At 42.2% G+C, this 26,727-nt stretch overlaps 3 protein-coding genes across 9 annotated transcripts in view; 2 read left to right on the forward strand and 1 right to left on the reverse strand.

Moving 5' to 3' along the window:
* The window catches only part of Fak (protein tyrosine kinase 2 Fak), a 95,728-nt gene extending 74,594 nt beyond the window's left edge, over positions 1-21,134 (forward strand). For 4 of the 5 annotated variants that reach the window (XM_076799674.1, XM_076799676.1, XM_076799671.1 and 1 more), the window contains 21 exons: positions 2,369-2,514; positions 3,837-4,144; positions 4,232-4,381; positions 4,461-4,649; positions 6,394-6,474; positions 6,674-6,896; positions 9,286-9,321; positions 9,454-9,585; positions 9,657-9,839; positions 9,960-10,176; positions 11,797-11,987; positions 12,075-12,279; positions 12,343-12,422; positions 12,546-14,500; positions 15,424-15,567; positions 16,388-16,537; positions 16,614-16,713; positions 17,832-18,063; positions 18,168-18,462; positions 18,560-18,899; positions 18,988-21,134. In XM_076799674.1, the coding sequence (XP_076655789.1) occupies positions 2,369-2,514; positions 3,837-4,144; positions 4,232-4,381; positions 4,461-4,649; positions 6,394-6,474; positions 6,674-6,896; positions 9,286-9,321; positions 9,454-9,585; positions 9,657-9,839; positions 9,960-10,176; positions 11,797-11,987; positions 12,075-12,279; positions 12,343-12,422; positions 12,546-14,500; positions 15,424-15,567; positions 16,388-16,537; positions 16,614-16,713; positions 17,832-18,063; positions 18,168-18,462; positions 18,560-18,877 (5,335 nt within the window). In that variant the 3' untranslated portion in view covers positions 18,878-18,899; positions 18,988-21,134. The remainder of the gene's footprint in view (positions 1-2,368; positions 2,515-3,836; positions 4,145-4,231; positions 4,382-4,460; positions 4,650-6,393; positions 6,475-6,673; positions 6,897-9,285; positions 9,322-9,453; positions 9,586-9,656; positions 9,840-9,959; positions 10,177-11,796; positions 11,988-12,074; positions 12,280-12,342; positions 12,423-12,545; positions 14,501-15,423; positions 15,568-16,387; positions 16,538-16,613; positions 16,714-17,831; positions 18,064-18,167; positions 18,463-18,559; positions 18,900-18,987) is intronic. The other variant, XM_076799675.1, reaches the window with a different exon arrangement.
* Positions 20,078-24,438, reverse strand: LOC143360646 (sister chromatid cohesion protein DCC1). Its single transcript, XM_076799684.1, has 8 exons — positions 24,294-24,438; positions 24,045-24,221; positions 23,793-23,994; positions 23,533-23,725; positions 23,230-23,446; positions 21,598-21,707; positions 21,339-21,522; positions 20,078-21,261 (listed from the first exon to the last, which is right to left on the reverse strand). The coding sequence occupies exons 1-8, from the start codon at positions 24,317-24,319 to the stop codon at positions 21,156-21,158; spliced, it is 1,215 nt and encodes a 404-aa protein (XP_076655799.1). The 5' UTR covers positions 24,320-24,438; the 3' UTR covers positions 20,078-21,155.
* A 265-nt stretch (positions 24,439-24,703) lies between these two features.
* On the forward strand, positions 24,704-26,697 carry Eloc (transcription elongation factor elongin C). Of its 3 annotated transcripts, none has more exons than XM_076799691.1 (5): positions 24,704-24,718; positions 25,230-25,285; positions 25,472-25,540; positions 25,725-25,915; positions 25,985-26,697. In XM_076799691.1, the coding sequence occupies exons 2-5, from the start codon at positions 25,253-25,255 to the stop codon at positions 26,124-26,126; spliced, it is 435 nt and encodes a 144-aa protein (XP_076655806.1). In that variant the 5' UTR covers positions 24,704-24,718; positions 25,230-25,252; the 3' UTR covers positions 26,127-26,697. The 3 variants fall into 3 exon arrangements, with proteins under 3 accessions (XP_076655806.1, XP_076655805.1, XP_076655807.1); XM_076799690.1 differs by lacking the exon at positions 24,704-24,718 and adding an exon at positions 24,979-25,154; XM_076799692.1 differs by lacking the exons at positions 24,704-24,718; positions 25,472-25,540 and having other exon boundaries at positions 25,238-25,285.
* The last annotated feature ends 30 nt before the right edge of the window (positions 26,698-26,727 follow it).

Consider the following 26,727-nt stretch of genomic DNA (forward strand, 5'->3'; position numbering starts at 1 on the left):
TTCTCTGAGAAATAAAGCCAAAAAGTTTTCTCCCATTTCCGGCGTCAGAATTCATAATATCGATAATGTAGAGTAAAAAATATGACAAGTTTAGTCACAGTTGAAGGCTGTGAACAGAAATTGTACAGCAGTTGCCGATCTGCTGACTCTGCAAAAGTCACGTGACTACCCTTGGCTCTTAAGGGGGGAACCTTGCGTAAATGACCTTTTTTTCAAGAATTTTTTTTTGAAAAATGTAATGCGTAGATTGATTTAAAATTTGAAGTATCATTTATTAATGTTATAATGTAAACAAAAATATTTTTTATAAATTTTAATCGTTAATATCAATGGTGCAATGGCGGCTTGAAAATGGCATCCTGGAAATGCGCCGTGCAGCGTACAGTGCACAAAAATGATCTGAAACAAAAAAATCAAAATGGAATCGTTAGTTTATGCAAATACACACAACATGACCTCCTTCTTTTATTAAAATTTGCAAAATTACAAAAATGGCGAAATTTAAAAAAAAAACGGATTTTCTGTTAATAGCAATGTTTTAAATAAAAAATTAAAAAATCGGAGCTCGTCATGCTGTGGCCCATTATTTATAAAATATGTATACCAAGTTTCATAAAGATCGAGTAATCTGTTTTTGAGCTACGTTGCACGACGTGCCGTTAATTTAATTCTAGTCTATATGGTACATAGGTAAACCTATATTCTGTGTTGTATATCGACCGTGTTCTGTATTATCGACCTACATTATCGACCATACTCTATTGTGTCGTGCAGTTTTTGCTTGGAAAGTGACAGTAGCGCTAGCAATGAAAAATGTCGGTACCACGAGATGATGATTCAGGAGGACTCGTTTTTCGTGTTCAAATAAATAAGTAATCAACTAAACATACACAACACCGTCATTGTACATGTCCTGGCTAGGACTATACGGTCGTACTTTTTCGAGACGAATGCTAAATCTCTCGATATTAAGAAAATCTGTCAGCGGCGGCCATCTTGTGACGTCACGCTTACTTCGAACGAATAAGCTAAAAATAGGCATTTTAGAGATCGAACAGTCCTAGATTGGACTTTTAGGAAATCAAATTGACCACTTCTAAATTGCTCATTCTGATATTGAAGCGTCAGTTTGAGGCCCAGTGAATCCTTGCAAATTCGTATGCGTATGTAGGTTTCTTCTATGTGTGTGCAGTTTCACACTTCATCAAAATGCCACCGGTCCTCTTACGGATCGAGTACGTTCCAAATTGTTAGGTTCCTAACCGCGTTCTCTGGGCCCGCTGTGCCCGCTGTTCACCAGAGTCGTGCAAACAGTTATTCGCGAATGACAAGAACAAATGGGTTTATTCGTAGATAAAATGATCAGTCGCGATCGAATCACGGCCGAGCTGAGTCGTCGGGAGTTTCCACCGAAGGGCGGTTCGAGCTCGTGAAAACTAATCGCGCGGTTTAAAGAATCTTAAAAGCTCCGTACACAATGGCGACCGGCGACTGCCATCGCGGGGCTGCTGCACTCGGAGGTTTAATCCTCTCGATGGCCCTAAACGGCTCCAATAAAGCGCGAAAGTTTCGAGGATCCGACAACTTTTTCCGATCCCCGAGCTTGAAATAAAAAATAGCATGATACGTGACGGATCGAGTAAATATCGAATAAGGGAAAAGAAAATCCGCGAACAATTCGGACAATCCGATGAGCAGGCTATCGATGAATCATCGATCCGCTGATAACGGCCGATCGACTGTAGCCGGCGGCGGTTGCCCTAACTGCGCGCAGTTGCGTTTCGTCCGGCGAGGTGGTCGCATATTCCCCGATCGTCGTGCAATTTCGAGAAACGACCAACGTAGGATGAAGGCGATGATCGGCGCGTGTGCGTGTCGTTTCCGCTCGTGGCGGTTCAAGCTGTCGACGAATCATCTGGGAAAGAATTCGCTTCGAAGATTCTCAAACTGGATGGAAGATTTTCTGAAAAAGTGGTCAACTCTGTCGCCGTAGCGATTATTCTCAAGCGTGTCAAAATTGGCTGGCTCGATCCGCGGTCCCGGTCTCTTATTAATACCCGCGTCGAGTCCGAGATACCGGCGCAGCAGAGTAGAGGCTGCTCGGTGCTTTCCGATGAAATGCTTTTCCTCTATGCGCCGGTGAATAATTAATCCTCTCGGCAAGCTTCCACGTTGAGTCGGGCCAACGCGGAGCCGAGGTTTTACCGGATAATGCATAATTGACGCGGTCGTTGCCTGCACGGCGAGGCGAGGCAAGGCAAAATGCGAAGCGAGATGCGGCGCCGCGAACCAGCATCCCCTTTGTAAGCCGGTCTTCGTCGTCATGTTTCTTATACTTGTTGTTCTTTTCCTCTGTTCTCTATGTCAGCCATGAGGGGATGAACACTGGCGTGGGAGAAGATGGTGGAGGCGGCGTTGGCGGCGTCCAGGGCTCCGGCGGCGGAAGAAACACGCCGCCCCATGGATCGCCCACCCCCATAGACAAGGCCACGCTGAAAGTCCATCTGCCCAACGGTAAGTTTTTCATCTGAAAACTCAGGACATCGTTGAAGATCGCGTAGTCCATCGAGATGGTCCATGTACTCTGCGTGCCTCGCAAGAAGTCGCCTGGCAGGAATTCGGCAGGAATGCGGTTGCAACCGTCCGATTGGGTCATTCCACACGCGTTTCCGGTTCTAGGCCGGCTTCAGGCCAGGCCGGCGGACAAAATATTGCAACCCTGGTTTTGTATCTAGCATTTAGGAGCGGACGGCTTGTCCGCTAAATACCAAACCAGGGTTGCAATATTTTGTCCGGCGGCCTGACCTGTGACGTATGCGTCGACCTTTATTGGTTAAAGTGTGTGACGTGAAAGCCTAACCATTGGGTGCGAGCGAGGACCTCTCTGGCACCTGTGCCGTCTCGAGGGACCTCTTGCGAGGCAGGGGCAGTACATACAGTTGTGGACGATATTACGTGGACACTCTTAAAAATCGCATAACTTTCTTAAAATTGGTCCAAATGACTTGATGTTAAACCGACCAGTTTCCTAGACAATGAGTAAACAAAAATTTCTTTGGATTACAATTGGTTGGAATGATACAAACATGAAAAAATTATGATTTTTTTATTTTTTTATATGAGCCTTCAACGATAATTTAAGAAATGTATTTTGTAGATTCCGGTAACTTGCATGCATACTGAAAATTTCACCGAAACCGGTCAACGTTGCAATGAGGTACAAACGTTTAAAGATGAGAGCTTAGGGACCAAGACTCTATAGATTCGCGATAAGGTAGAGTAACCAAGTTACCGACAAACTTAAACGAAAAATGATTTCACGGGCCTCAACTTTTCGTCTCTATATGAGAATATTTTTCGCTGGAAAAGGGCTCATTCGAAAGAGGAAGGTTCAACCTAGCCCGCGCTGGTCATGAGCTGACGAGATTATGCAGATATTTGGTAACATAAGCGTTAGAAGTAGCCCTTATGCGATCATCTTTAAACGTTTGTAACTCATTGCAACGTTGACCGATTTCGATGAAATTTTCAGTATGCATGTAAGTTGCCGGAATCTACAAAATATATTTCTTAAATTATCGTTGTAGGCTCACACCAAAAAGTTGAAAAATCATCCTTTTTTTTTCTTTTTTCTAACATTCCCACCAATTTTTGTTTACTCATAGTCTAATAAACTAGTCGGTCTAACATTGAAAAAAAAAATTCAAGTCATTTGGGCCAATTTTAAAAAAGTGATGCGATTTTTAAGAGTGTCCACTTAATATTGTCCCTGACTGTGTATCGATAAAGAAATCGTTGCATGGGGGTCTTGATCTTAAGCATCGGATCCGATTCAGGTGGCTTCAACTTGGTGAAATTCGGCGACGCGATCGACGTCCGAGGGATCATCTCTCTCGTGACGAGTCGTTTGGCGGTCGGAACGAGACACTACCGAAACCTCTACGCCATGAGGCTGCATCACCCTGGGTCGGGGGAGAGTTACTGGTTGCACCAAGACACCACCATGTATCAGGTTCAAGAGAAGTACGAGAAGAAGCATCCGCACTGCGAGTGGAGGTACGAGCTCAGGGTCAGATACCTGCCGCAGAATCTGAACGATCTGTACGAGAAGGACAGGGTGACCTTCTACTACTACTACGATCAGGTACTTGGTGCTTTTGCAGCACAGCTTCTTCCGACATCTCCCACGAGACGATTGCGAACTCGAAACGCGAATCCGTTTTCTCCTCAGGTTCGAAACGATTACTTGTGCGCGAACCACGCCGCCCTCGACCAGGACGTGGCTGTGCAGCTCTGCTGTCTGGAGATCCGCAACTACTACAGGGACATGCCCCAGATGGCCCTCGACAAGAAGATCAATCTGGAGTACCTGGAGAGAGAGGCGAGAATCGGAACCAATCCGAGAACACGGGTCTAACAACGACTGGGTATTTTATTTCCGGTGGTGTTCTCGATTTCAGGTCGGTCTGCACAAGTTTCTACCGCGGTCCGTGCTCAACGGAATGAAACCAAAGGCGCTGCGCAAGCTGATACAGCAGCATTTCAAGAAGGTGGCCGTACTGACGGAGCTGGATTGCAGGTACAAGTTCTTCGACCTGCTGAGGGAGCATTACAGATTCGACCAGGAGAGATTCTCGTGCGCGCTCGGGGTGAGTAGAGCCATCTCTCCTGTTAACCCCCGCGTCTCTTCAGCTAAGGTAAACGTCCCAGTAGCCGGACCCTTAAGAGCCAAGGATAGTCACGTGAGTTTTGCAGAGCCAGCAGGTCGGTAACTGCTGTATAATTTCCGTTCACAGCCTTCAGCCACTGACTTAAGATCCATCTTGAAGACAAAATATAGGTTAATTTGTAGCTGGAGATATTTTCTAGCGCGCGCTGCTTTCGATTTCACCCAGAAAACTCATCCAATGGCATAAAAATGCTTGGATTCCACGGCATGCACATTGTCAATTTTTGGCCTACTTCTAACGCTTATATTACCAAATATCTGCACAATCTCGTCAGCTGACGACTAGCGCGTGCTAGATTGAACCTTCCTCTTTCGAATGAGCCCTTTCCCAGAGAAAAATATTCTCATATAAGGACGAAAAATGAGGCCCGTGAAATCATTTTTCGCCTAATTTTGTCGGTAACCTGGTCACTCTACCTTATCGCGAATCTACAGAGTCTTGGCTCTTAAGAAATAGCGGTACGGTATTTCTTTACTTAACGTGTAAAACCACCATGCAATTATACAAGTTTTGTTTAATTTGGAAGCTAATACAATGTAATTACTGAAAGTTAGGACAGTCATACCTCTAAATCATGTTAGGCGTATTTATTTTAATGATTATACGAGAAGGTACAATGTCCCAATTAGCGGGCAACCCAAGAGTGTTTGGCACAGTACCTACATTACATGGTCCATGATACTGTTACATGATATTGTTACATGATACAGCTTCAAAAGTTTGGTTTCATTGATCTTGTGTATATTTTTATTTTTTCGTGTCTGCCACGCTTAATTTATAAAAGAAAAGAGACAAAGTTTAATTTCATATGAATCAAAAATTTTAAGGTTATGTATAAAGTATTGTACATATACTTACTTCAAGAATACACAGATATCAGAAGTAAATACTATTTATCATAATTTACTATATTGTATAATTAAATCCCCAATATTTTCACGTCTAAACTCACCTATGCTACGTGCAGCCAAGAGCCGACTACTGGTACATTGGAAAAACTGTTGTCCCAATATGTGAATCTTATAATTTTATGATCAAAAAATTAATTTTTTCGCACGTGCGAATATTTGGTTTACATATTAAAGTATATTTATTTAATTCATTCATTTTTGTAACATAAAATAGCAGATATAGTGAAATATTCCCTTAATAAATTAGCAAGATTACTTAGTAAAAGCTTGAGAAATTCTTCAGAGATTTCTTATAGATATGGCACATGTATCAAAATAATAATTTTTAACTAATAAGTTTCAAATTTATGTAATGATTATTTTAATTTATATTAACGAGTGTTTCTACTTTATGCTGCTAATTTTTATTTTTAATTATATTAACAATTAAGATAAAAAATACAGTAAATTCTCGATATATGTCAACAACACGGGTCTTGCCAGCGTCATATATCGTTCAGGAGACATACTCGAGCCGTGTTATGTTTATACTCCTCGACGTTCGAGGCCTCTCGAGCTTCGCGGCTCCTCGCGGGGTATACCCTCCGGTAGTGGGGATAATTCCGCGACGTTTATCATCCAGGCCTTGGCGACATATATAGAGAAATCACTGTAAATGAAATTTGTATTACTGTCCGGGTACCGGGACATGGTCAGCCACTGGGACATTTACCTTGCCATCGAAACGAAACGAAACTTTGCTCTGTTCGCAGTCGGGCTGGTCTATACCCGTGGAACTAGTCATCGGGCCAGATTTAGGCATATCTTACATGGCTCACAGGGGTGGAACGGTGGTAGGTATCTCTCTCTCTCTCTCTCTCTCTCTCTCTCTCTCTCTCTCTCTCTCTCCCTCTCTCTATCACCTTGTCAAGTGCCCAGCGCCGAATGTCGGCAAAAAGGATCGGTCTGTTAGCATCTTCTTTGCCAGACAACAAAACGCATTTCAAGGACGACCGAATCGATTCGAATATCCGTTGTTTGATGTGATCGCAGCCGACGAGGATGGCCGAGTTCTCTCAGATACAGTCGATCCAGACGCTGGTCTCGGACTGCAAGGACCACGCGAAGGCGTGCATCAAACTGAGGGTAGCCGGAGCTGCGGAGACTCTCAGCATAACTTGCTCGAGCCTCGACCAGGCGGAGAGTCTCGCGGACCTGATCGACGGGTACTGCAGGCTCGTCACGGGGAGCAACACATCGCTTTGGAATAGAAAAGGTACTCCTCCCCACGTTTCGAAACAATACCCCGAGAATATTATTTGTACAGCATGCTCCGAGAAAGATAACTAAATGCCCGATGAGACTCGAGTAATTTCTGCGCGATCCCTGTTGTAGTAGCTTTTTGATTTTCGATTTTCAACAAATCTCGTAGACCTACGTAGGTATACAGTCTTTTCTCGATATATGTCCCATGTACAGTGATTTCTCTATATATGTCGCCAATATCTGGATGATACATGTCGCGGAATTATCCCCACTTCCGCTGGGAATACCCGGTGAGGGGCCATGAAGCTCGAGAAGCCTCGGACGCCGAGGAGTGTAAACATAAGACGGCTCGGGTATGTCTCATGGACGATAAACGACGCTGGCAAGACCCGCGTTGTTGACATATATCGAGAATTCACTGTATCTAGCCGATAAAAGTCCCAGAATTATCCCCACTGCAGCGGGGTATACCCCGTGAGGGGTCGCGAAGCTCGAGTGGCCTCGGTCGCCGAGGAATGCAAACATAATACGGGTCGGGTGTATCGGTGTGAGACCACTACTAATCCAATAAAAAAACTTCTTTATTTTTCACTATTTTTTTACGGGACTTTCACCAACATATTCGTGACGCTTTTCTAATGAAAATGGTACCAAATATGATATGAAAGCCCGTGTGAGGTCAGGCCTTTAAATAAAAAATCGAACTCTTTTATAATTGAGTATTCTTTTATGAGACTTTCAACAAATTGTTTGTGGAATTTTTCTGATTAAAATGATACTAAACACGATAACATTCGGATCATATTTACACTAATTTTCCGCTAATATAGTGTGTCCCAAAAAATGTATACGCAGTTTGAATCTTGGTCTACTCATTATTTCCAATTAATTATACCCTGAAAAGAAAGGAAAATCAAAAAATTATGACCCATTGAACAGTGCATAGACTTTTTGGGACACCCTGTATAATTCTAACGGGAAGTAACTCTCATTCTTCAAGTAAATATCATCAGAATGATGTCACATTTGGTATCATTTTCATTTAAAAAATGCCACGAATATGTTGGCGAAAGTCTCATTAAAAATAATGAAAAATAAAAAAGTTTTCGCCTCCTCGGCGACCGAGGCCTCTTGAGCTTCGCTGTCCTTTTCTACATTCGGCAGTGTATAAAAAAATACTATCTTCTATCCGATATATGTCACTGGGTAGACCCATGTTGTGGACATACAGGGTGTCCCACGTAACACTTTTCACGATTTTTCAAGTACTTGCGATAATCTAACAAACAAATATTTTCAACAAAAGTTGATCAGTTTTCGATTGGCTATACATTGCAATAAAAGAAATTTCTTTTGTCATTTTTTGTTGAAATTTTCATTTCTTTGCCTCCAAGGTCATCCGAAGGTCATGGTATGCTAGGTCGTTGAACTCGTTTTGATATGGGCTATAATACTGTTAAGTCAAAAATACAAAGTGCCATTTAAAATAATGAAGGTGACCTTGACAATACGAAAAAATAATTTTTTCTAGCTTTTTTTTATTGCAATGTATAGCCAATCGAAAACTGATCAGCTTTTGTCAAAAATATTTGTTTGTCAGATCACCACAAGCACTTGAAAAATCGTGAAAAGTGTTACGTGGGATACCCTATACAGGGTGTTCATTTGAAAACTTTCCAGGCGAATATCTCGAAAAATATGAAAGATATTAAAAAAGGGTCAAACACGTGTTCAAGGATTTGGAGGGGGAAAGAGGGGGGACGGTATCGGTTTTTATTTGGGTGGCGTTTTCAAAGTCATTTGAAGGTCAACTTTGTTTTTTTAAATGGAATGTCCCATTTTTTATACCATCGATCGATAGAGTATCAAAGTCTGAGTATAAAAGCGTTGACCTTCATATGTCATAAACCTAATTGTTAACGAGATATTATCGGAATAATTTTCTTTCTCCTTTGGATAATATCTCGTTAACAATTAGGTTTAGGACATATGAAGGTCAACGCTTTTATACTCAGACTTTGATACTCTATCGATCGATGGTATAAAAAATGGGACATTTCATTTAAAAAAACAAAGTTGACCTTCAAATGACCTTGAAAACGCCACCCAAATAAAGAACTGATACCGCCCCCCCCCCTTTCCCCCTCGAAATCCTTGAACACGTGTCTTACGCTTTTTTAATATCTTTCATACTTTTCAAGATATTCGCCTGGAAAGTTTTGAAATGAACACCCTGTATATCGAGAAAACACTGTATCGTGTAGACACGGACTAATATAGACGAACAGACCGACAGACATACAAAATGACCGAGTATCTCGCACGAACACCGTCCCCCTTTTCTGCATCGTCGAACGATAGGGTACTACTCTAAGTTTCTAATCGTTTATACTTGCAAGCTGCATCGTGGAAAAACTATCCCTGTCCATGCAAAGGTTTGTAGTTTCCGTATGATCCTGTAGACTCGACGTGTCTGGTCGTATAGATCACAGACATGCTGCACGAGCCCCTCGTGTCGAGCGGCTCGATCAACCGTTATTAACGTCGATGCTCTCGGTTCGATACAGATGCCCAACCGCCGAAGTACAGGCAAGACGGGTCCAACAGTCCGGAGAAGAACGTCAGCAAGACGGGGACCATTCTGTCGGAAGACTACGCGGAGATCGTCGACGAGGAGGGCGACTACTCGACGCCAGCCAGTAAGAATCGGGAAATCGTTTTGGAGATCTAGATTTAAACGGATCGATATACGAGAGCATCCTCGTTTCAGCCCGAGATTACGAGATAGTCAGGAACCAAGTGGAACTGGGCGAGATCATCGGGAACGGTCAGTTCGGCAATGTACATAAGGGTTCGTACAAAGGGAGGGACAATCAGGTGATAGCGGTCGCGGTGAAGACGTGCAAGGTGGACGCGGACCTCGCCACGTCCGAGAAGTTCCTCGAGGAAGCCTGTAAGAATATATCTTCTTCCTATGACCTTGGAGGCAACAGTCGGACCATCTCTCCGACCGTCTTTAGCGTCTAATCGACGAGTAACCGACGATGTGTGTGTGTGTGTGTGTGTGTTGCAGACATCATGCAACAGTTCGAGCATCCTCATATCATACGATTGATCGGGGTCTGTTCGGAAGCGCCGATCTGGCTGGTGATGGAGCTCGCCAGGCTAGGAGAGATGCGAGCTTATCTCCAGTCGAACAAGCAGCGTCTGGACTTGGCCACACTTCTGCTTTATACCTTTCAATTGAGCACTGCCTTGTCGTACCTCGAGAGCAAGAAGTTTGTGCACAGGTACCGCCAACCCCATTATACAGTGAATTCCCGTTATAAGTCAGTTCAAGCCTCGCGTTTAACATTAGAACTGCCGGATGAGTCAAAATTACCTGCACCTAATTTTTTCTTTTAGAAATATTGAAATTATAAATATGTTCTCATGAGGAAATTTTCTAATAAACTTCTTTATCGAAGTAGATATTTAAACAAAACTGGTACCAAATCTAAACAAATGCAATTTTGTTGTTATTATAAGGCAATGTATGCCAGTTGCGTCCAGTTCTTGGTAGTTCTAGTGTTAAAAGTCATTGGAACTACCCACGCCAACGCGGGGTATATATGTCGCCTAGGCCTGGATGATAAACGTCGCGGAATTATCCCCACTACCCAACTCTCCAGGGGCCGAAGCTAGAGAACCGCCGCCACCACCGAGGAGTATAACATAACAGCTGTATCAGTGACCAGAAGATCATTACTAATCCAATATCAAAACTCCTTTATTTTTCATTATTTTTTTATGGGACTTTCATCAACATATTCGTGGTTTTTTTCTAGTGAAAATGATACCAAATTTGATATAACTCCGATAATACTCACTTGTGTGATGAACGATGAAAGTTACTTCCCATTATCATCGGAATCGTGTCATATTTGGCTTTATTTTAATCAGAAAAATACCATGAATATGTTGGTGAAAGTCACAAAAAAATAATGAAAAATAAAGAGGTGCTGGAGCTTTGCTGTCCGTTTCTACGTGCAACATTGTATCAGAGGAATACATTTTCTCAGCCTTCTTGTCACTATCGTGCACTGTGTATTGCAACATTCGGCGAGAACCACAGATTTCGTCTAAATGTCCCTCGTCAGAACCCCGCATGGGACTTATATCGGGAATTGACTGTACACTACCGAACGTTGAAAAGGACAGCGAAGCTCGAGTGGCCTCGGTCGCCGAGGAGTGTAAACATAATATGTACGAGTCGGGTATATCGGTGTGAGACCACTACTAATCAAATAACAAAACTTCTTCGATTTTAATTATTTTTTTATGGGACTTTCAGCAACATTATACCAAATACCAAATATAATATAATTCCGATGATAGGGTAAGGGACCCTATTACTGTGAGAGTACCAATTACAGTGCCTACATTAATTATAATTATTTTTAAAGCAGAATGAATATTAACACAGAGATGTTAAATTTTTTCCTTGAAATCAGTTAATACATATGTTATACACCTCTCTTTAACATTCATTATGCTTTAAAAATAATGAATATAGACGCAGTAATTGATACCCCCACAGTAATTGGGTCCCTTACCCTATTTACTTGAGAAATGAACGATGAAAGTTACTTCCCATTGCAATTATAATAACCTTCGAACTCCTGCGAGTTTTAGGCCTATGCCAGAGTCAGTTCTGACCCACGCCGATAGGTCATAGGTTTATGACATGGAGACGGATGTGACATTTGCGTTTCCAGCGTGCACTGTGTATTTCAAATGCAACCTTCGGCGAGATCCTCAGATTTCGTCTAAATGTCAGAACCACGCATGGGACTTATAGCGGGAATTCACTGTACTTTTATCTACATACATATGAACATGTACGAAACATTATCATTCTCGTTTTGCAGAGACATCGCCGCGAGAAATGTCCTAGTCTCGATGCACAATTGCGTGAAGCTGGCGGATTTCGGACTGAGCAGATGGGTCGAGGACCAGAGCTACTACACCGCGAGCAGGTGTAAGCTGCCGATCAAGTGGATGGCGCCGGAGAGCATAAATTTCCGAAGATTTACCACCTCCTCGGACGTCTGGATGTTCGGTCGGTGTCTCGTTGCTGATATTCGATGGTATTCGTAATACGGTCTGGTAGCTATCCTTTGGTAACGGTGCAATCCTGCCATTTCAGGCGTGTGCATGTGGGAGATCCTGATGCTTGGAGTGAAGCCGTTCCAGGGCGTGAAAAACCACGACGTGATCCATAAGCTGGAAAACGGGGAAAGACTAGCCTTGCCGAACCACTGCCCACCGCGTTTATACTCTCTGATGTCGCAATGCTGGAGCTACGAGCCTAGCAAGCGGCCAACGTTCAGGGAGATCCGAGAAACTTTACAGTAAGTGTTATCGAGGATCGGCCGGTTGGTACGCGTAGAACCTGAAATTCTCTCGCGTTTCAGCGAGATTCTGTTGGAAGAGAAACATCAGCAGCAGGAGACGATGAAGCGTGAGAATAGGAGGGTGCAAGCCATGTCTTGGGGTACGTAGACGAGAGAGATACAGCTAACTACAGTTGCAAGGCTGTAGAATATCGGGACACCCGGTACACGCGACGAAAGAGGTTCTCGGGGACACGGGGGAGATAATCTCTGTGGTGATTTAGGTGCAGACGATGTACCGCCGCCGAAACCATCGAGGCAACCGCAAAACACGTCGGATCAATCTCAGCTGACCGCCGCGGCCCCGGTCTCCACCTATATCGTGGCGCAAAGCCCCGAGGTTCTCGCGCAGCTGCTCAAGGATAATCAAGCCAGGGGGGTATGTCCCTCCGTGTACACAACGCCCGCCTCACCCTTCAACACCCTCGCGGTCCAGTTCCAAGACGAGGACCAAGTCCTGACCACCGCGGTGGTCTCGGACCTGCCGTTTTTCGATCCGGCCGTCTCGGAACCGTCCGCTTCCCACGACACCACCCAATCGGCCGACTCCACCCTGTCCGACACCACCAATCTCGACTCCCTGGAGTCCTCGGACGCCGCTCCCCTCATGTCCAGCCTGCAAATTTCAGAGACGTCACAAGCCCAATCACCCGCTGCGAACAGAAAGCAGCACCACCAGCAAAAGGTTAAAGAGATGCAAAATTTGTACGCGGTCAGCTCGAAAGTGGTCGGTAGCATCACCGGGGACCTCTATTCGCCCGTGCAAAAGTTCTCCGCGTCGAACGCAGCGCCGCCGGTGACCACTACCACCGCGGCGGCGGCGGCGGTGGCGGCGGTGGCGGCGAGTTGCGGTGAGATATACGGCCCGGTGGCCAATTTCACCCAGAGCTCCGCCATAGTTGGCAATCTCAGCCAAAGCCCGAGCGTGGGCGGTAATTTCGGCGAGAATCCCGGTAACTTCGGGCCCGGTAGCTTGAACAGCGCGGTAGGTCCCGGAAATCCAACACAGTCCTCCGCCAGCTTCGGTCAGTTCCCCGGTGCCGGCGGCGCGGCTCAACCCGCGAACATGTTCGTCGTATCTCAGAGCAACTCGGTGCAAAATCCATCGGTAGCGGTGGGCGCGTATCCTCGCGTGGCCGTCAGCTCCTCGTCGAACGATGCCGTTCCCACGTCCACCGGCGAGTGTCTCTACGGACCGGTTCTCAAGTTCCGGGCGCAGAACGCGCAGAGTCAAACCGTGACCGAGTTGAAGCCGATGAACGCCTCGCTGGCCACCTGCGTCCAAGCGGCAAGAATCAATTTGCCGGTGACACCGTCACCGTCTTCATCGTCGTCGCAGTCGCATTCGCAGTCGCAGTCGCAGAACCTGCAGTCTCAGCCGATGATGATGCACCCGCAGAATTACCAGCAGCATCAGCAACAGCAAATCTACTCGAACATCGGCCAGCAAGCGATGATGGGTGCGCAGCCGGTCTACTTGTCGCAGTCGCAACACGTGCAGAATCTCCAGAGACAGAGCAACCAACAACCGGTTTCTTATATCTCGACGCAGCAGCAGCAGGTCGGTCAGCATAGCCAAGGGGGGCAAGGGGGCCAGGGGAGCGGAGCCAATCCGATTTACACGGCACACGCGACTTCGGTCACGGTCGTTCAAGCTCACAAGGTTCTGCAGGGTGCCGCGGCGTACCCGCAACAAATCCAACAACCCGGGATGCTACAATGTCACGTGGCCAGCTCTCAAGCCGGCGTGAGCCAGCAATTGTCGTACGGCGCCGTGGCGCAAAGTCATCCGATTCAGGCGCAGTTCACGGTGGCAGGTGTCGCGGCGGGTCAGCCTGCCGCCGGCCAGCAAATCGTTCATCCGAGCACACCGAGCTACGTCGTCGGCCAACAATCTTCCGCCACGTCGCAGTGCAACGTTAGCAATATGGTGACGAGCACGGCGAACCTGGCGTACTTGCCGCAACCGGTGCTCTGTCAGCCCACGATCGTTAAGACCGCCGGGCCCCAGCTAGCCACCGGAGTCGCAAAGATCACCACGTTCGTCGCGCAAAAACCGGACGAACAGCTGACTAGCTCCACCGACGGTACACTCTCCGGATCTCTGATATCCTCCGCTGTCAGCGACAGCACCATGTCCTCGAGCAGCTCGATGACAGAGGAGGCACACCAAGACCAGGTTTGGCTAAGCCTCCTAGGAATGAACGATCGCATCCCCTATTCTGCAACAGCATATCGTTTACGCATATTGATCATAGTTCGTGCCGTGTACAACAGGCTGCGGCGGGACGGGTTGCACTGCTGCCGCGTAGAAAATTGTTATCGGTACCGTTTTCGTACCGCAGATCGTCCAATTCTACCCGTCCTATCCCGCCATGACCTGTGCGCACTCGAACTCGGTGTCTAGTGCATCCGGTGGCGCAAGCCGTAGACAAATATCGGATGAAACTCTCGATGTGTCATCCTGTACTTTCTCGCGTCGAATCTCCACCTTGTTCTACCGATTACGAGACACCCAGTATGTTTTCTCCCTTTTTTTCTATTTTTATTTTTTTTTACTGCACCCTTTGCTACGAGACGATCGTGTACATAGAACCTCGGCCGCAAAACATGCTTTTGGTTGATGCTGACGCGCTCACACTCACGTTCCGAGCTCACACAACACATGTTCTATGATGTGACCACTCTACTTCCGTTCACGCAAAAAACCTAGACATAGGGCGGTCCGATATTTCTTTTTGTATGTCCTATCGTTATCGTTGTTGTTGTTATTATTATTATTATTATTATTATTGTTGTTATTATTATTATCACAATTATTATGCAGTTTTGGTAGGCTAATCCTTGTTCTCTTTTCATTTTGTTTGCATGACGAATGGATATGATAACGCAATAACGTGGACGTTGTAACAGTTTGAGCTGCATGCGCGACCAGTATGAACTGCACTGCTCTCGTTCTGAGATGGTTTTTACCTTGCATCGAGAATTATGCATCTCTTTAATTTTACTGTGTACATATGTATGTTCATCGATACCTACGTAAGAGCGTAACGAAGCTCGTCGATGATTACGGAGATGTGGAACAGGATCGTTTTATTTCAGAGAGCCGTACAGTCGCAGTTCTTCGACAACGTCACAGAATACTGTGGCAGCGGCGTCGACGACGAGCAAAAGTTGTTGGAGCAACGACTCTTGGAGCAGCAACGTCAATCGGAAGAGGACAGTCGCTGGTTGGCCAGAGAAGAGGTAAAGAGAGCGGTCTTCTCCGTAAAATGTAAAATTACATATTGGGTTGCCCGGAAAAGTTCGTGCCGTTTTTCTGTAGGTGGCATTAGGATAGGTCTGAACATGTCAGAATGATTGAAAACAAACGGTATGTGTAGATAGTCTGAAAGGTGATATTTCAGGCATTTTTAGAAAAAAGTTTGATTAGGATACATTAATTTCGGTTAGTTTTATACGCTCTTAAATATTTTTAAATATTTTTATTCCAAAAGCTGTTGGAGCTTGGTTGGGATGCGCTACCCCATTCACCCTATTAACACTAGAACTACCGGACCAGTCAAAATGACTGGTTCCCAATTTTTTCTTTTACAATTACTGAAATTGTAAAAATGTTTTCATCGGAAACTTTTTAATGAACCTCTTCATTGAAGCACATATTACAATAAGAGTTGTACGAAGTCTGAATGAGCACAGTCTTGTCACTGTTACAAAGCAATCAGTCGCATTTATTGCTCGGTAGTTCTAGTGTTAACTAGACATTACACCCTCAGATTCTCATCTCTTCAGGTCAATACAAAATTCCCACAATGACAAAAACTTTAACTCCTTGGTGGACGTAAAAAATCATATTTAAAAGTTTTTCGCCGAAGAACGCAAGTTGCGTGGAAGATGGAGAAAGACTATGGAACAAAACGGCGCTTATAATAATGCAAAAAATGTATATCGAAATTTAAATGTACTGTATTTGAGTTTCCCTTAAAAATCGGCACGAACTTTACGGACAACCCAATAAAAAGTCTAGTAAAGGAACCATCGACCATCGATACGAATTCTGTTTCAGAAACGATTGTCCATCGCGACGAGCGGAGACGAAAGCGCCAGTCCTCCGGTTCCACGGTCGGTCACTCAGTCGCCTAATCACGATCAACACAGCGCCAACACTGGTTCGCTCGGCTCCGATAAGGGTTCGGAGAAAGTGATCGTACTGAAGGTGGGTAACCATTCTTTACCAATCGTTAGCTTGATCCGTTAACGACCAAAAAACGCTAATACCGTCTTGATCGTAGAAAATGGAACCTACGCCAACGGCTGACTTGGATCGTACCAACGACAAAGTGTACGACTGCACCACCAGCGTCGTTCGCGCCGTCATGTCTCTCTCTCAAGGTATACTCGCGAGACTCTCGGTCGTGTTGACAGCGTTTAATAACACTGTCCAACAAAATCAAACTTTCTTCGAGTTTTGCAATACCTGTTGGGTGATTCTTATACACTTTGTCATCCTAAAACCAAATCTGAAAGCAGAATTGCTCCATCACGCAACGTTTTCGAAAAATGTTGGTTTTTGTAAAAATGCACGATTTTCATAAAAAATGACGTGTTACGCAAAAACTGACACGCAAGAAAGTTCAAATTTGAGTCAACAGATAGAGGGCACTCTCCTCTACATATTCATATAGTCAATTACATTTTTATGTACTTCCTAATAGTTGTAAATGGTTGTTAAAGTTTGAAAATGTGCCGACGCGGGTACTTTGTACGCTCTATTTTTGTATTTATGTGAAAAATCCTTTATCTAGCAGGAATTTACTGTACAGGAATGCATTCTACAGACATTTCTGGTAAAGAAACCATTCACGAAAAGTATTTGGTTCCCTTAATATACGAGAATGTTCAGAAAATATTAATTGACAGCGTGTGCGCAACGCGTTCGCGCCAGACGGCCATTGCAGCCTTTTCTCGACTCGCCAGGGCCGTTGCTATGCGTAGTCGACGTTGGTACCACTCAAGTATGTCTTTGCTTGCTTGGGAACCAAATACTTTTCGTGAATGGTTTCTTTACCAGAAATGTATGTAGAATGCATTCCTGTATAGTAAATTCCTGCTAGATAAAAGATTTTTCACATAAATACAAAAATAGAGCGTACAAAGTACCCGCGTCGGCACATTTTCAAACTTTAACAACCATTTACAACTATTAGGAAGTACATAAACATATAATTGACTATATGAATATGTAGAGGAGAGTGCCCTCTATCTGTTGACTCAAATTTGAACTTTCTCGCGTGTTTAGTTTTTGCGTAACATGTCATTTTTTATCAAAATCGTGCATTTTTACAAAAACCAATATTTTTCGAAAACGTTGCGTGATGGAGCAATTCTGCTTTCAGATTTGGTTTTAGGATGACAAAGTGTATAAGAATCACCCAACAGATATTGCAAAACGATTTTGGTGTTGGACAGTGTAATTTCCAGAATGACTGTTGACTGGAATGTGATTGTAGGCGTGCAGCAAAGCAAGGCGGAACAGTATCTAGAATTGGTTTGCAAGGTCGGCACCGAATTGAGGGCGCTCCTCTCATCCGTGGACGCTTTGATGAACATATTACCGATTTCCACTCACCGGGAAGTTGAGATGGCGCACAAAGTACTCAGCAAGAACATGTCCGAGCTGGTGCTCGCTATGAGACGGGCTCAGCAGTACAGTGCCACCACTCTGGATGCGGACTCTAGAAAGTAAATAGCCGATTCCCGAGCGTGATATGATATGATAGAGTAGGGTAGGGTTAGAGTAAGGTAGGATAGGGTCAAGGGACAAGGTTAACTTCCGTCTATTTCAGAGACATGCTCTCGGCTGCTCATATCTTGGCGATGAACGCTAAGAACCTGCTGGACGTGATCGACTCGATACGCATACGCTATCCCTACGTGGAGAACCAGATTTGCGATAAGCAAAACGATATCGGCGCTCCGCAGGTGCCTACGGCCGAGGGTCGTATCCGTTCGAGCCAGTCCGGGGAACAGTTTTTGAGGAGAAGCCAGTCGACCGAGCGGCAAGGCACGACAACGTTCAGACAGAGCCAAAGCGGTGATCTCTTGCACAGGATGGGTCAGTCGGTAGACCGGTCTTCGCAGGTAAAGATAGGCGAATCTAGATCCAGGTGATCGATCGTGTGGGGGTTATCGTTGTAAACGTTGTTAATCGTAACCGTTAAAACTTTATTTGATTCAGGGTAGTCAGACCGACGTTAGTACCGGCTCGAGTTTAGAGAGAAGGCACCACATCGTCACCAACAGCCTTGAACGTAATTCGACGACCCGACGACAAATGGCGACGAATAGCTTAGAGAGGAAAAGACCATCGTTATCTTGTAATATCAGCCCTATGAATAATTCCGTGAATCTGCCGCCGATGGTACCGGTTACCTGTAATTTAGTCCAAACGGTAGGACCCGTGATTCATCCCAGTCAAACCATCTCGACAGGCATTAGTCAGCAGTTTGCGCCTAACAATAAAACGGTGAACGAGACCGCGACAAGTGATAGCTAACAACGAGGTGCCTTGCATTAAGGTAACGCAAACGTTGATTACTCCATCGAGAGTTTTCCGCTGATCCCTTTACTCTGTCCAGACTTATCAATGGTCTTCATATTTTTCAGGAGAACTTCGTGGAAATACATATTAGGTTCGTATGTACATACGTAAACGACATCGTACAAGTTACCCCCGTCTACATCTCGCGCATAACTCGGCAGCAGGAGATTTAGTATTTGTGCTTTACAGCCTCTTTTTAACATTTACCTAAACACAGACCTTTGTCTAAACGTACTTATAGATAGGACAGTATTCATTAGACGTAGCAGTAGAGAAAGTATCATTAGAAGTAAGTCACAGCTAATAAGGAAATCACTCCAAAGCTTTAGAATTATTGTTAATTTGTTATCGCATAACAACCGAGTATATAGGGTGAAGCAAGAGGTACGCTCGACCATCGACCATCAACCATCAACCATCAACCATCAACCATCGACCATCGACCATCGACCATCGACCATCAACCACCGACCATCGATCATCGTTTATCCCATGCTAACGCGACAGAATGCTTTCTCTCGGTCCACACAGATTAATAGAAATTAATAATTATAGGAATGTTTACCGTCGAAACGTTATCGCGTATATGACTCATCATCCCGTAGAGTGGCTTGTTGCATCACCCTGTAGGTAGTTGAATAATTCTATACATATATATATTTTTTTTTATTTATAAAAAATATATATATTTAAACAAATAGTTCAAACGGTAATAACTCGCGGAAAAAATTTAATTTCATGTAAGACACGAGCTTACAATGTTGTTTTACAAATTCATAATTTAATAGTCTATTTCCTACTACGGGGAGTGATTACATTGTAAAAAAAAAGGAAAAACGAATGGGACTGAGTGTTATTTCTATTAGGTAATTATTTAGCGATTCATACCGATTTGCGAAATTTATACAGAATGTTTTATAAAGGAAAAAAAAACGAATCATTCTTCAACGGCAGGTCAGTTCCTATGAGATATTTATAGAAAATTTCATCCTTGCGTAAGAATAGTATTGACGGTTTGTCAACGCGATGCGCCTATGCGTGCGATGCATTTACGAATCTATTCGATATTCCATAGATGTAAAGTATTCCATTTTTATAGAATTTGTTATTCCGCGCGATCCTCGGAAAAAAATTTCATTTTACGCGAAATGAGTTTCTGCAACTACATTTTTCTTTATCAGTAATTTTACACATCGATTGTTAAACTGCACTTTGGTATGCTGCATCATCCTACGACAATGAAGATTCTAAATAGTAATGTGCCAAGGCGTGTGTGCTTGTGTACTAATATTTATTAATCATTTTATCAAGTATTTATAAACTTACGAGTACGACGTTCGATATTGTTACAGGATCGCGAGCACAAAACACTTTTTTTTCTTAAATTGAGAAATATGATACGCTAATAGGGATTATTTAATGATGACGTTGACAATTGATTGAGCGTTGTCTTTCTTGTTTTGACATAATTTTATTCTTTGTGTTATATAATTACAACATTACAAAATCAAATTCTGTTCTGAAAAAACTGCATTCACGTAGATTTTCACACTCGTTTGCATGGGCAACGTTTTTCCTGTACTGTACAGTAGAATTTTGATTCGATTCTTTTCTATTACATGTAATTATGGCAACTGTGTCGCGTCGCATATCCTGATATGCGACGATATAAATTAACCAGAACAAAATTTGCTGTTCGTGAAATGTGAAATTCACAATGATAAAAAATTTTGCGACGAAACCGCGTATCTTCGGTATAAATTCAATTACTCGTCCTATTATCGAATGATCGGTGATTCGAGTTTTTGTGGATTTATTCGACTACTTGTACCAAATGAATCGACTCGACTATGGGAGACTATTAAAAGGCTTTTTCATTTTAGCTTCGCGGCTAAAGTTCTGCAATCATGTCACACGAGATACAAATTTTATAATCGACGACGACAAAACGATAAACGTACGAGCCATTTGTAATTGTTAATGCAGGTAGTTGTCCTTTGAACTACGATTGCAATCCTTTGAAAAGGAAGCAAATATTGGAGCGACGGCAGTCTCTGTACGACGATCGATCATGCTACTGTTATCGGCCAGACGACGAATGTTAAAAGTAAGCACAGTGCGTAATAATATTTCAAAGACATTTATCAAATTGTGTAAATGTAACTATGTATCATGATCACGAGCGAAATAAACAGCGCGAATGATTTCAGTATCATGAACAATTTTCAATCGACTATTTACCGTGCTTCGAGCTATAATATTTCACGCCATTTACCATCGAGCATCTAGCATACTTGGTTAGCAGAGCATTAACGTTTATTTTGTCCGTTGTGAACTTTCTGGAAAGCAAAATGAACCTTTGCAACAAGAAAAAGAGAAACTTCTATTCTATCGTAGTAGATTGTTCTCTACTTACGACACGTAAGGTGCTATTTCCTGCATCGTCCATTTATCTTTCATTTTAAAAAGTTCATTGAACCTTTCATTGATGTTGTTTGATAAATCTGCATCTAGGAATGATACTACTTCTTTTTTCAATGTAAAACCGTTCACCATAACAAGAGCTACGCCGCTCAAATATTCCTCTTTCGGTTCCATTTCTGCGTAAACGAGAAACAAAATGTAATAAGCCTATGCTGTGTCTACAATTTTGATCCTAACGAATCTCTGCTTACTTTCCGGAGTGCTCCTATGCCACGACTTCATAAATTGCTTTTGCTCTGTAACCGTTGAAGAATTCAGAAGAATCTGTGCTACAGTTTTACAGCATTTCTCTTCTATGTACCTGTAATATGTACAGAATGGAAATTATAAAACGTTACAAACGAATATCTCCAAAAATATTGATTATATGCAAAAATATTTCAGATGAAAGTTGTTCAGTACCGACGGGGACATCATGTGGTGGGAATTTTATTTTTTCCGGTGGTCACTCCAAGGTGAGGTGAAGGTCAACTTTCTTTTTTTAAATGGAATGATATCTTTTTTATCCACTATCAAATAATGCGTTTTAAGATAAATTCAATGACCTATGACTCAAGGCCATTCAAGGCCAAATTTGCAGGGAAATGCAGAAAAGGTATGATCGTTTTATTGGTACTTTAGTTTCGTATGTGTTCAAAATGATTACCTCTTACTTCAATGCACTTAACAATTCTTTGTTTAAATGATTCTCTAACATTGCTCAACATTTCAACATTTATCTTAGCACAAGCTTTGCGCATTCTGACTTTCATGTTTGCCAGTTTCATATTGCCAGTATTTGTAAATGTTGCTTCATCAGAAAATAGGACGTTGGGTAAAAACGAAACATGGTCGACTATCTTCTGACGAATCCAATTGCAGAAGTTCGATCGTTTGACGAAATCGTCTCCGTATGAATCTTAATGCAATGTTATGTGGTATGGATGGAACTTATTGGAATGTAAAATGTTCAATACAGTTATATGACTAATTCCACGTTCTCTTGCAATTTGTCTAATGCTTGCATAAGTATCCACGTTAACTCGTGCCAATACATCAGTAGCGATGTTATCGTTAGCCACAGTTTGAGGTGAATTTCTTTTCACTTGCACAGAACCTGAACGGAGAAAACGCTGTTCTAGTCTTTTAAATACCATATGCGATTTTGTTAGTCGATCTGAGTAGCGTTGTGCATACAAATTAGCAGCCATTCTGTAATTTTTTTTAAAGATATAAAAACAATTTTGATACATTTCCACTTTCACCACTTATCTCAGTACTATCGTTCAGCGAAGGATATCTTAGCACTAGTAGTAATGAAAGTAAACTGACTATCTTGCAGAAGAGTACAGTAATTACACAAATACGTTTGTTTTCATTTCATTGGTACTGACTTTGATGTTGTCCTGAGGAATGTTGATATCGAACACAAGTTATCGTTTTGGTGTGAAAGTTTGAAGGCACGAACTAAAGTACCAATAAAACGATCATGCCTTTTCTGCATTTCCCTGCAAGTTTGACCTTGAATGGCCTTGAGTCATAGGTCATTGAATTTATCTTAAAACGCACTATTTGATGGTGGATAAAAAAAGATATCATTCCATTTAAAAAAAGAAAGTTGACCTTCACCTCACCTTGGAGTGACCACCGGAAAAAATAAAATTCTCACCACATGATGTCCCTGTTGGTACTGAACAACTTTCATCTGAAATATTTTTGCATACAATCAATATTTTTGGAGATATTCGTCTACAACGCTTATAATTTCCACTCTGTGTTACATTTTGTAAGAATACCACAAATTAGGTGCACACTAACTGTTGTTCTAATAAGAAACTAGATACCTATACAGAGGTGTTCCATCCTGCTTTGATTTGCTACTTGCCTCTGTGTACTTTGCAAACAAAACATCGAATACAGATTTTGGAAAAAATTCCTTCAAGGACTCGTACGTAGCTTCTTTATCTACTTGGTCCAGTTCCCAACTATTTCTATCAAAGAGCCCCAACATTAATGTTAAATTGTCTGTTTCTGCTTTGAACGATAGCAGGCGATAATAACCTTTGGACATGGAAAAGATATAGATAGAATAATAGTTATTCATTTAACATGGTTAAAACTAAAGAAACATCAATATAATTGAATACCGTCGATATCAGCTATGAGATAATTATTTAATGCTCTACTCAATTCATCTTCGCTGGCTTGTACTTCGCTTCTTAATCTATCCCAATCGTACAGAAGTTCTTGAGGCACTTTAGATTCATACTCCTTTCCGTGGAAAGAGGTGGGCTCCAGTATGCTAAGCAATTTTTCCAATTTAGGTTTGCATTCCCTTACCTATATTGTTTTTCAGGGATATAATCGATGAATTACAAACATTTATAATAGAATTAATGTCTTGTACTTCGTAGTATGTATGAAAAACTCCCGAGATATTATAGTTCCTTGTTACTCTATCGTTTGTTGCTAGTACACTGATCTGCTTGATCAAGTTTAAATTTGGTACTAGCAAACAAGAATTGGAAGTTTCTGCTTCTTTAACATCGTACGTTCTACTTTTTGTGCATATTACCACAGAGTCTTCTTTATTCCCCTGAAATGACAAACTAAAATGTTATAGATAGTAAGAAGTTATTAAATATAAATGGTAGTATACCTGTCTCCCGCTTCAATTGTCTCTAGCAGGTGTTGATCGAGTTCCAACAACTTTGTGCAATTCTCTATATCATTATCGGTCGCGGAATATAATATTTGTGTTAGATTTTGCAAATCTGACTCTTTGATGTCAGCCAGCTCCAAAGTTTCGCGTATCTCCTCCATTGTACGGTCTTGTCTAATAAGATAAATAGACAAAGTATTTGATCCATTATCGTATTGAGTAAGTTGTATTGCAATGAATACTTACCGATTATTTACTGTTAATGTTAACATCGTGTACGGAACTTTGGATGTTACGCGAACAGGTTAAAACGATCTTACCAACTATTACTTACAGCTTATAACTATTATTTAAAGAATGGAACGTGCTTGGATGAGTTTAAAAGCCGCCTACTGAATAACTAAATTAACCATCAAAGGTAAAAGAATTTGATTAAATAAGTACGTAGAATACACGGGTCTTGTGATTTTGAAGAAAACGAAACGACAGTCGTTTGCGCGCCAATTTTGATCTACCAGTGAATAGCGCTGCTGAAGATGGAGGAACGTGATTCGACTTATCGAAATCCGTCTGACATTCTTAGTAGCCATATTAATTGCCACTGCACTTGTTAGGAAACTTTAGTGTGAATCGAAAAGTCTGACTTTATAAGAATTTGTCATTATACCGAGGTACGCACGGTTTGTTATTGTGTGAATCATATGCAACGAATGATGCGGTGTTGAAGTTTTTTTCTTTCTATCCATTAAAACAATTTCATCAATTTCATCAATTTCATCAAATTTATCAGTTTTATCAATTTTAACTTGAAGCGCAAAATTTAGGCCGTGTAGATGCAACAATGTCCAATTATTTTCCTGTCGACTTCTCTTTCTCGTGTTTGTCACTCTACCAATATTCTTCGTAATACGTTCAAGTTAAAAGTAACCTTTCCATCGGCACGAAACGGAGTGAAAACTGACCTCTCGTTATGAACAAGGATATGTACGCAGATAAAACTGAACGGCATTAAAAAACGGTTCATTTTTAAACAGAAATATCACGACTTTTTTTCCGATTGTTGAATACATTGAATTGATTAGATTGACGTATACACGAATCGTCATAGTATGTATTATATATCTTAAAATGACGCGACAATCGAATAAGTATTGACCAATAATTTACTCGTTACTTCTACAGATATACGCACCTTCTGATAAAACATGTCAAACGGTATGAACACGCAAGCTGAAAAGGTATGTGTTCTACTTAAAATATTATGCATGTCTAACACTCGCATGACTATTGGGGTATGTTAAAATATATTTTAAAAGAAACGTACACAATCGGGCTGCTAATTGATTGATTCCTCTATTGGAAAGCAGGAAAGTCATGGTAAAAAGTTCATTGATTAATTAATGTTTATTTTTCTTTGGATCAAGCCCAATGCGGAAGAAACTGTCAATAACAGCGAAGAAGAAGAAGACAGTTCATCTAGTGACCTGCATGCGGTACCTATTTCTGCAAATTAAAGTTTTGCTGCTTAATCTTTTGATTTTTTTTTTTTCTTCGATTATTTATCCTGTCTTCTGTTCATTAACGATAGATTCTGTTGTATGGTAGTTGGAATTAATGATACTATATTTAGGTATATTTTGGAATCGACGAATAGTAAGTTGCTATTTGAAATTTTAGGAAGGGAAACCCATTTACGGCGGCTATGAGGGGCCACACGCGATGTATGTCAAACTGGTCAGTAGCGACGGACACGAATTCTTTATAAGGCGCGAATACGCTTTAACCAGTGGAACGATAAAGGCCATGTTAAGTGGTCCTGGCCAGTTTGCCGAAAACGAAGCCAATGAAGTCAACTTCCGTGAAATCCCGTAAGTCTTACGGATTCTTTTCGAAGAAAAGCATCCAGAATCGTCTACATACATGTATCTTGCTTGCAGGTCTCACGTATTACAAAAAGTCTGTATGTATTTTACCTACAAAGTACGTTATACGCATAGCAGCACAGAAATACCAGAGTTTCCAATTGCACCAGAGATCGCATTGGAGCTGTTGATGGCTGGAAATTTCTTAGACTGTTAAGTCGACCGATTTCAGTAATTTAGACGGAATTTATATCTGGATTCTAACAAAAATTTTTGTTACTATTTGTACTTCAAGATTTGCCAAATTACCATGACACTTTCTTGAAGAACGTATACACCTTGTGTTCTTCAATTTACGCTTGTAACTCTAGAACATTTGGTGTAGTGTAATTGCAATCCTATGATCAGGTGATTAAAGTCGATCAGACGACGAGATCCGTGGGTGTAAATGGAAAAATTTGTTAATACGTGTTGAGAGTACTTTAACAATAACACAACAATTGTAAACCTTAGAGAATGAGTTTGCCAGTACGTTACTGCTTTCATATAGGGAAAGTACTGTCCGCTCGTGTAAAAAAAAAGGCAGCTGGTATGGCACAGGGACAAGAGGCAAGAAAAGATCCTATTTATTTGATTATCGCTACGATCAATAGCAACATTATGTATACCTAATTACCAATCAGACCCGCATTCCTTCCAGTTGCCTTTCTGGCAACAGGCAGTAGACTGTACTCGATCGGTTTTATCACATATATCGGTGACACAATAAAATATCGCATTCAAAGAAATCTGAGTCAGAAGCTACTATATGTGTGTGT

The sequence above is a fragment of the Halictus rubicundus genome, chromosome 13, assembly GCF_050948215.1.
Source record: "Halictus rubicundus isolate RS-2024b chromosome 13, iyHalRubi1_principal, whole genome shotgun sequence".
Lineage (NCBI taxonomy): Eukaryota > Metazoa > Arthropoda > Insecta > Hymenoptera > Halictidae > Halictus > Halictus rubicundus.

Excerpts from the sequence above, each read along its gene's own strand:
- Eloc (XM_076799691.1), top strand. The coding sequence starts at position 25,253 with ATGTCAAACGGTATGAACACGCAAGCTGAAAAG. Across the intron at positions 25,286-25,471 it reads TGAACACGCAAGCTGAAAAG|CCCAATGCGGAAGAAACTGT; the intron begins GTATGTGTTCTA and ends CTTTGGATCAAG. Across the intron at positions 25,541-25,724 it reads CATCTAGTGACCTGCATGCG|GAAGGGAAACCCATTTACGG; the intron begins GTACCTATTTCT and ends TTGAAATTTTAG.
- LOC143360646 (XM_076799684.1), bottom strand. The coding sequence starts at position 24,319 with ATGTTAACATTAACAGTAAATAATCG. Across the intron at positions 23,995-24,044 it reads ACAATTGAAGCGGGAGACAG|TTTGTCATTTCAGGGGAATA; the intron begins GTATACTACCAT and ends ATAACATTTTAG. Across the intron at positions 21,523-21,597 it reads GCATAGGAGCACTCCGGAAA|AAATGGAACCGAAAGAGGAA; the intron begins GTAAGCAGAGAT and ends TCGTTTACGCAG.